At 45.7% G+C, this 9582-nt stretch overlaps 1 protein-coding gene across 1 annotated transcript; it reads right to left on the bottom strand.

Moving 5' to 3' along the window:
• Positions 1-794: 794 nt before the first annotated feature.
• LOC120920765 (alpha-1-antitrypsin homolog) lies at positions 795-6842 on the bottom strand. Its single transcript, XM_040333045.1, has 3 exons — positions 6576-6842; positions 5377-5524; positions 795-1074 (listed from the first exon to the last, which is right to left on the bottom strand). Exons 1-3 carry the CDS (start codon positions 6761-6763, stop codon positions 883-885), a joined length of 528 nt encoding a protein of 175 aa, XP_040188979.1. The 5' UTR covers positions 6764-6842; the 3' UTR covers positions 795-882.
• Between the last annotated feature and the right edge of the window lie 2740 nt (positions 6843-9582).

The following is a 9582-nucleotide window of genomic DNA, read 5'->3' as shown; positions in this document are numbered from 1 at the left end:
TCCTGCGGCCAGCCAGGTTGCGTGCTCGGATAAGGGGTCTGGTGTGGATTTTTGGGGGAACTCCACGCCATTTTGTTTTTAAATTTAAGGTGGAGTTCCCCTTAAAATCCATACCAGACCTGAAGGGCCTGACATTGATATTTGGGGGGAACCCCACGTCCTTTTTTTTTATTTGACGGCGGGGTTCCCCTTAATATCCATACCAGACCTGAAGGGCCTGGTAATTGAATTTGGGGGACCCCCACACTTTTTTTTTTTTATGAATGAATTTCTCTGAATTGCCAGGAGCCGACAATTCATTAAAGCCGCGAGTCATTTTTAAATGACTTTTTTTCCGTCAGAATGTAATTTTGTGCAGAGACAGTTCTAACCACGGGAAACACGCGCTAATTTACAGGCATATTATACATCCCCCCCTAGGTTCGAAATTAAAAGGAATATTTCACTTTTATTGTTGCACTTTAAGCATTATTAAATTCACTGCTCCCAAAAGAACGTCCATTTTAAAAAATAAAAAAAGCATTGATACATGTCCCCTGGGGCAGGACTCAGGTCCCCAAACACTTTTTAGGACAAAAACTAGCATATTAACCCTTAAAATTAACACTTTTGATTTCTCCCATAGACTTCTAAAGGGAGTTTGGCGGCTTTACATATTTATTGCATTGCGCCCTCAGCTGCGCCGGTTCATTCGCTCAATTAGGGATTTATCCGGCGCACCAATTGAGCCATGAACCTGGCGCAGCGCATTGTATATAGTAAATCAGCCCCTAGAAGTCACATGCATCAAAATATTAAGAAGAGAGTGTACAGCTTTTATTCATCAAGTTTTATTTAATCCACGGGAATGTTACATTGTGGCAGAGTTGGAAACATTGTAGTTTACTCTTCTGTAGGATTGATGACTGTCCCCATGAAAAGAACGATGTTGGTTTTTTTCTCAACGATTAGGAAAACAAATGGATTATTAATGTGTATTGATGGGGTTAGTGACATTGCAATCATACCAATGCCGGTGGCTGCGGCGGCCACTGTTCCTTTCTCATCCACATTTATGACGGCCTGATGTACGGCCTGAAATATAATAACAGACATGATGAGATCAGCAAATAATCACCAAACACAACCCACTCAGTTGTAGTTCTATAAGATTATTGGTGTCGGGATATCAGGAATTTATAATCTGTACAAAAAAAGACCAAGACGTGGACTGTACCTTATAAGACGACTTTTTAACCATTGCAATTCTTCTTAAAAGTCGGGGGTCGTCTTATACGCTGGTAACCTAACATGCAGACCGCGGCCGTCCATTTTTCAAAAGCCGCGCCTCCTTCTTCTGCTGTTCCGTGATAGGCGGAAAACACTCAGCTTCCCAGGAGACACTGTGTTCAGTGTTCCGCCTATCTTGAAAAAATGGACGGCCGCGGTCTGACAGATACTGCATGTCTTAGGATAAGGTAAGGGATCGTCAAGACATACAGTGAGGCATGTAATGGGGCACAGTGAGTCTGGCATGTAGTGGCACAGTGAGGCATGTAATGGGGCACAGTGAGTCTGGCATGTAGTGGCACAGTGAGGCATGTAATGGGGCACAGTGAGTCTGGCATGTAATGGCACAATGAGGCATGTAGTGGCACAGTCTGGCATGTAATGGTGGCACATTCTGGCATGTAGTGGCACAGTGAGGCATGTAGTGGCACAGTGAGGCATGTAATGGTGGCACAGTCTGGCATGTAATGGCACAGTGAGGCATGTAATGGCACAGTGAGGTGAGGCATGACTAGTAGGAAGGGCGAGTATATCCCAAAACCAACATTTTAGCTGGAAAATTAGGGGGTCATCTTATACGCCCAGTCTTATTCGCCGGCAAATACGGTATATAGAATTGTGTTTGTGTGCTTTTTTATTTTTTTATTATTTTTTTGTTATTTTTACCAGTGCTTTTGACTTGACTTGATACTGTTGGTGTCACAAAGCTGGTGAACGTGAGTGAACCACAACTGCGGCTAGCAAGGATTTCAATGCACTTCTCTATGTTATGTGAGAATTCAGTATCGGGCCCCAGGCGTCACTCCAATCAGAGAACAGGAGTTTGGGGGTTCTCTACATAATTTCTCTCTCGCATATAGGAATGCGTTGAGCTACTAAGGATGGACGTATTACAACATGCGACCAAGCCCTAGCGTTAAAAGATTACGATGTACGTGAAGATTCCAATTCACTTCTGTATACAAGTGATTATCAGTACGGGACCCCAGGCATCACTCCAATCAGGGAACAGGAGTTTGGAGGTTTTAAGGGAATAGGTATGAAATACCTTCAACCCTTAGCATAGAAAAGTTTAAGCGAACATGTTCAGTAACTTATGGTATGGGCCCATAATCAAGTAACAACTTTTGTCAAGCACGTAGTACATAGGATTCATGGTGGCAACTAATAGTTGCATAGGAGAGGCAAATATAGCTCAGCTAATTTGAGAGTGTATGTCCCTTTAGGATACTCCACAGCAAGCAGCCAAAAACACAATAGTCAATCTCAAGCAGTATGTTACTACTTAGTAAGCCAGAGTTCAATGCAGCAATTGATTAGAAGCAGTATATGTAGTAGATGAATTCTAAAGCACTACAAGTGAAACAATGGCTACTTATCCGTTTGCAGAGGATGAGTCTTGATGTAGTTCAGCAGCAATAGGATTCCATAGTATAGGGATTCAGGCAGGGAGATATATTTAGGATGTCCCCAGTAATGGCAGCATCAAGTTAGTGAAGGCATTAGCTGGAGGCCATAAAGCTGCTGCCTGGCTTGAGGTCCAGTATGGGGAGCGTTGGTACCAGTGTTTGTAGCGTGGCCGAGCTACGGCTGACAATAATACAATGGCGTGTGTATAACACACCATTCTATTTAAGGTTGAGAGGCATGTGTGCTGTATAGCGCGCTGATGGCGCTCTGCATTTCCGAATTCCAGGCTGGAATGCACGTGGCGCCGGGCGGTGACGTCATCTTGCGGCCGCCGCGTCGCGCTCCAGCGTAGAACGCATTACGGCGTCAAGCGCCGATTACAGTTGGCAAGACCAGTTTTACTCAACTAGGGTGCCACAAGCATGGGGCCCAGTTTACCCTGGATCAGAACTATGAGTTGCTATGGTGTTGCTGAGTTGGCCCTCAGTCCTATGAAAGCAATGACGCTCTAGGTCCATGTCATTCATTGCTATGATGATGGCAGCTGGATTGCTTGCACCATGGCGATGCATGACTCTGATCCAGGGCAGGTTGCATGCAGGGCTGCCCCCAGTATTCAGGAGAATATGGAAGTCCACCCTCTTCAGAGCTCCTCCACCTCCTGCCCTCTGCCATGCTGCTGAAACTTAAAAGTAGGGCCCTGATGTGAAAAGGGGACTGTGTGGTTGACGGTGCTCAGTGATGGTGGCACTCTGTGGTGGTGGGGTACACTCATGTATAGGGGACTCTGATGTACAGGAGCAACTCTGATGTACTGGGGCACTTTCACAATGTGAAGGGAGACATCTGATGTGATTGGGGTTCCTCTGATGGGAAGAGAGGCTTCTGATATGATAGGGGGGCCCCTCTAATGTGAGGGGAGACTCTGATGTGAAGGGAGAGAACTGATGTGATTGGGGTTCCTCTAATGTGAAGGGGGACCTCTGATGTGATTGGGGTTCCTCTGATGTGAAGGGATGCTTCTGATATGATAGGGGGCCCCCTAATGTGAGGGGAGACCTCTGATATAATAGGGGGCCTCTGATGTGAAGGGGGACCTCTGATGTGATTGGGGTTCCTCTGATGGGAAGGAAGGCTTCTGATATGATAGGGGGGCCCCCTAATGTGAGGGGAGACTCTGATGTGATGGGGGCCTCTGATGTGAAGGGGGAGAACTGATGTGATTGTTATTCCTCTGATGTGGAGGGGGGACCTCTGATATGATAGGGGGGCCATCTGATGTTATAGGGGAGAACTGATATGACTGGGGTTCCTCTGATGTGAAGGGAGCCTCTGACATGATAGGGGGGCCATCTGACGTTATGGGGGCTTCTGATGTGAAGGGGGACCCCTGATGTGATTGGGGTTCCTCTGATGTGAAGGGAGGCTTCTGATATTATAGGGGGGCCCCCTCTAATGTGAAGGGGGAGAACTGATGTGATTGGGGTTCCTATAATGTGAAGGGGGACCTCTGATACGATAGGAGGGCCCTCTAATGTAAAGGGAAACTCTGATGTGATGGGGGCCTCTGATGTGAAGGGGGAGAACTGATATGACTGGGGTTCCTCTGATGTGAATGGAGACCTCTGATGTGATGGGGGCCCTCTGATGTGATGGGGCACCTCAGATGTGATGGGGGACCTCAGATGTGATGGGGGACCTCTGATGTGATGGGGGCGCTCTGATGTGAAGGGAGACTTTGATGTGAGGGGGGACCTCTGATGTGATGGGGACCTCTGATGTGATGGGGGACTCTGATGTGATGGGGGCCCTCTGATGTGAAGGGAGACTTTGATGTGATGGGGGCCCTCTGATGTGAAGGGAGACTTTGATGTGATGGGGGCCCTCTGATGTGAAGGGGACCTCTGATGTGATGGGGGCCCTCTGATGTGAAGGGGACCTCTGATGTGATGGGGGCCCTCTGATGTGAAGGGGACCTCTGAAGTGATGGGGGCCTCTGATGTGATTGGGGGCTCTATAATGTGATGGGGGACTCTGATGTGAAGGGAGACTTTGATGTGAAGGGAGACTTTGATGTGATGGGGGCCCTCTGATGTGATTGGGAGCGGTGATCAGTGTTGTGTCACACGTAGTCCATCCCCCTACAGTTAAAACACATCCCTAGGACACATTTAACCCCTTCAGCGCACCCCCTCCTGGTTAACCCCTTCACTGCCAGTGTAATTTTTACAGTAATCAGTGCATTTTTAGATGATAATGATATTAGTGCCAAAAAGGCATCAAAAGTGTCCGCGCAATTGCCAGTTAAAGCGACGCAGTGCCGAATCGCAAAAAGTGGCCCAGTCTTTAGCCAGCCTAATGGTCCGGGGCTGAAGTGGTTAAAAAAAAATTGTCCATCGGAAATTGCATGTAAAATTTGTTCCGTGCAAAAGGGGCGAGGTCAAAAGTTTTCTGACTATAATCTCTGCAGATCGAATGAGTAACTGCGGTATATCTCACATGACACATCCGATACTCAGCCCCCTCTAGTGGCCATAATGCGGTATTTCTGAGCTTTTTAGATTTCTTCACATATTATTATTTCAGCAGTTCTCTATGAAAGAACTAACATTGTCTGATTGGAGCACAGGAGGAGGTCGGAGGTGACACCAAATACAAACTTTAATAAGAGGAAACATGAATAGAACCGACTCTTACTGTTTTTACTTTAAGCCTCAAATCAGGAGTGATCCCGCAGAAGTCTGCGTCATCGGTGAAAGGGGTTCTGATGCCAACTTTAGGTAACTCATCCACCAGGTTTATTTTGGAAGTTATATTAAATTTGGGTACAAAAAGTTCAATGGTCCTGTAAAGTTAAAACAAAACAAAAAAAACAATGAAGCCTAATTTCTATTATAATTAATAATATTACATTTATTAACCCTTATTATAGTTTTTATTATTATTATTATTATTATTATTATTATTATTATTATTATTATTATTATTATTAATTAATAATAAATAATGGCCCAGATTCAATAAGCAATTGCGCCTGTGTAACCATAGGTTACACAGCGCAATTGCTTACTTGCTCCGGCGTTACGAATGCTCCTGATTCAGGAACATCGTAACGCCGACTGCAGCCTAAAATCTGCGTGGCATAAGGCTCTTATGCCACGCATATCTTAGGCTGCATTCTTGCGATGCCCGCTAGGGGGCGCTCCCATTGTGCTCAGTGTATAGTATGCAAATTGCATACTAACACCGATTCACAATGTTGCGCGAGCCCTGCGTACACAAGTTACGTCGTTTCTGTACGGCGTGTTTAGCGTAAGGCTGCCCCTTCTAATAGTAGGGGCAGCCAATGCTAAAGGATACCCGTCGTTCCCGCGTCGCGATATTTGAATGTTACGTCGTTTGCGTAAGTGATTCGTGAATGGCGCTGGACGCCATTCACGTTCACTCTGAAGCAAATGATGTCCTTGCGACGTCATTTGCCGCAATGCACGTCTGGAAAGTTTCCCGACGGAGCATGCGCTCTACGCTCGGCGCGGGAGCGCGCCTAATTTAAATGATTCCCGCCCCCTACGGGATCATTTAAATTGCGTGCTCTAGCGCCGGGCAATTTTGCCGGCGCGCCTTCGCAATTTACGGAGCTACTGCTCCGTGAATCGAGGGCAGCGGAGCAAATTTGCGGGGGGCGCAGGGCAAAATCGTTGCCCTGCGCCTCCGCAAATAAAGAGCAATTCTCTTTGAATCCGGGCCAATAATAATAAAAAACTATTTTTACTTTCAGCTGGCATATGGCACGTTAGAATATAGATACATGTTGTGCAATTATATAATAATGATTATACATTTGAAAAAACAAGGAGGAGGGGGTTGTAGGTTTGCATGCATTTTTCTTCTCTTACGTTTTTCTCCATGATGTCCTCCATCGTTGTACGGTCTCAGCAGACATTCCTCGCTCTAACTCATGGATCTTGCCCGGCTCGGCCATGGCGATAATCATGGATGCGTCATCCTTGTATGGAAGCTCCACCACTGTACAAGGAAGATCCGTGTCACGCCAATTGTTGTACCGACCCGTTCGGCGCATCATTGGAACATCCACCTCTGTGTTCTTATCCACATTGAACTTCCGGGTACGTGTTAATGCCGATTTAAAAATATCCCGCCATTCTCCTAATAACGTAAAACATGTATTTCTTTTAAACCCAACAAGATCTCTGGTTTATCAAACTCACCCAATTATTAGATTTGTTATTACATATAAAACATGATTAAAACTAATTTCTGAAAAAAAAGCATCATCGATATATCTCATCAATACCTCCACATTTGCCATGTTTTGTCTCTTTTGTCCCCCCCCCCCCCCCCGTTCATCTGCCAGAAATCTGGTAAACTCAGAACAGGGGGCCAGATTCTGGTAAAAGTGCGGCGGCGTAACGTATCATAGACGCAAGTTTTCATCGCAAGTGCCTGATTCACAAAGCACTTGCGATGAAAACTACGCCGGTGGCCTCCGGCGCAAGGCGGGCCAATTCAAATGGGCGTGTGCCATTTAAATTAGGCACGCTCCCGCGCCGGACCTACTGCGCATGCTCCGTTTCTTAACTCCCGCCGTGCTTTGCGCACCGTGACGTCATTTTTTCGAACGGCGACGCGCATAGCGTAATTCCGTATTCCCGGACGGCATACGCAAATGACGTTATTTTTTACATTTCGACGCGGGAACGACGGCCATACTTTAGACAGCAATACGTTTGCTGACTAAAGTTAGGGCACCAAAAACGACGACAAACTTTGCGATGGGAAACTAGACTATCGGCGACGTAGCGAACGCGAAAATCCGTTGGGAATCGGCGTAACTGCTAATTTGCATACCCGACGCTGGTTTACGACGCAAACTCCCCCCAGCGGCGGCCGCGGTACTGCATCCTAAGATCCGACAGTGTAAAACAATTACACCTGTCGGATCTTCTGGCTATCTATGCGTAACTGATTCTATGAATCAGTCGCATAGATAGAAACAGGGATACGATGGCGTATCAGGAGAAACAACGTTGTATCTCTTTGGTGAATCTGGCCCTTTCTGCCTAAACTGACAACATTTCCTCTGCTAGACTGAAATCCCAATATTTTAATCTGGAATATTGAAAATCTGAAATATTTTGATGTAGCCCTTCAAGGGCTACATCAAAATATTTGGAGGGCCAAACATTGCCCCCTTCATCAGGGTTTCGGGGGCAATAGGCGACTTCAAGGATATATTCTCTCTTACATTTCCCAGAACAAAGTCTGCTTCATCTGAGATACTTCATGGGAGCCATTCAACAATTTTGCATCCAATTTTAGACATGTGCACTGTCGAAAACCGTGTTAATTTTTTCGTTTTCGCTTAATTTGTTTTTTAGCTTCTTTGGGAATTCCTGAAAATTCGGAAATTCAAATATTTCGGAAATTCAAACATTTTGGAATTCTGAATTGTGGAATTTCTGATTTCCGAATTTCCAATTTTCGAATTATGAATTTTCGCATTTTCAAATTTTCGAAATTTCCGATTTTCGAATCTTCAAATTTCCGATTTTCGAATTTCCAATTTTCGAACTTTGAATTTCCGATTTTCAAATTTCCGATTTTCAAATTTTCAAATTTCTGATTTTCGCATCTTCAAATTTTCAGTTTTCAAATTTACGATTTTCGAACTTTGAATTTACGATTTTGTCCCCTGGGGCAGGACCCGGGCCCCCAAACACTTTTTATGGCAATAACTTGCATATTAGCCTTTAAAATTAGCACTTTGGATTTTTCACGTTTGTGTCCCATAGACTTTAACGGACACATTTTTTGTATGTTCACATGTTCTGGTGCAAACCAAAACGGGGGTTTTTGGCTCATCCCTAATACACATACTAGGGCCAATTTAGACAGGAGCCAATTAACCTATCAGCATGTCTTTGGAGTGTGGGAGAAAATCCTCACAGGCAAAGGGGGTTAGGGTTTTCCCTTGAATTATAAGGCTAGGACTCAGGAAGTGGAACAGGGACCTCCTCCAGAGGTCAAAGGTCAGAAAGCAGGTTCATAGAGGTCAAAGGTCACTGGGCGTGGCTGACCCACCCCCACCAAAGTTTACCGTCTATCCTAACTAATTTGGGGAATGAACAAGTCCAGGAAAGCGTATATTGCAACCTCCAGGCAGGTAGTGTGGTTGAGATTCAAACTGATGACCCTTGCACTGGTAGGTGGAAGTGCTAACCTCTTAGCCACTGTCCCACTCTAATGTCAGATTTAAATAACGCTTTCACAACCTGATGTCATGGTCTGGGGTCAGGCTGGGAGACCAGTAGCTATAGCAGTAGGCCAACAGGAAGACTACACAGGCAGGTCAGATGGTGCAGGCTCACCCAAGGCACGGGGCCTAAGCAAGCACTAACCGGTATTCACCAGAGCTACTGATGGTGAAAATGGGTTTTGCCATGCGTTAGTACCAGGTCGCAGTCCCTAAGATTGCCCGACCAGGAGGTCCAGTAGCAGATAAAGCAGGTAGGGATCACACAGAATCATAGTCAGTATACAAGCCAAAGGTCAGTAACAAGTGGTTGCAGGTTAAGATCAAGCAGGGGCATAGTCGAGGAGTATGCCAAAGGTCGGCAATAATTTGTCGCAAAGCAAGAGAGACAAGAGCGAGATATTGGCTGGGGAGAGCGCAATAATCTGGCAAACAGGAAGTGCAAAGGCGTGGCTTAAATAGGACGTTCGTTGGAGGAGCAAGGGGTTGAAGGCTCAAGACGAGCAAGATACAAGTTAAGGTGGTCTTAAGAGATCAGGCAGGGAACTGTCAAGTAGCTCAGCAAGAAGAGACATTACTAGACGCAGGAGAGGTCGCAGGGTTCAGACAGAGACAACATTAGCATAATA

Source organism: Rana temporaria, chromosome 13 (genome assembly GCF_905171775.1).
Source record: "Rana temporaria chromosome 13, aRanTem1.1, whole genome shotgun sequence".
Lineage (NCBI taxonomy): Eukaryota > Metazoa > Chordata > Amphibia > Anura > Ranidae > Rana > Rana temporaria.
Note: the sequence above shows the minus strand (reverse complement) of the source record. Positions and strands in the feature narration are given on the sequence as shown.

Excerpts from the sequence above, each read along its gene's own strand:
- LOC120920765 (XM_040333045.1), bottom strand. The coding sequence starts at position 6,763 with ATGATGCGCCGAACGGGTCGGTACAACAATTGGCGTGACACGGATCTT. Across the intron at positions 5,525-6,575 it reads AGGACATCATGGAGAAAAAC|GACCATTGAACTTTTTGTAC; the intron begins GTAAGAGAAGAA and ends TTAACTTTACAG. Across the intron at positions 1,075-5,376 it reads TGAGGCTTAAAGTAAAAACA|GCCGTACATCAGGCCGTCAT; the intron begins GTAAGAGTCGGT and ends ATTATATTTCAG.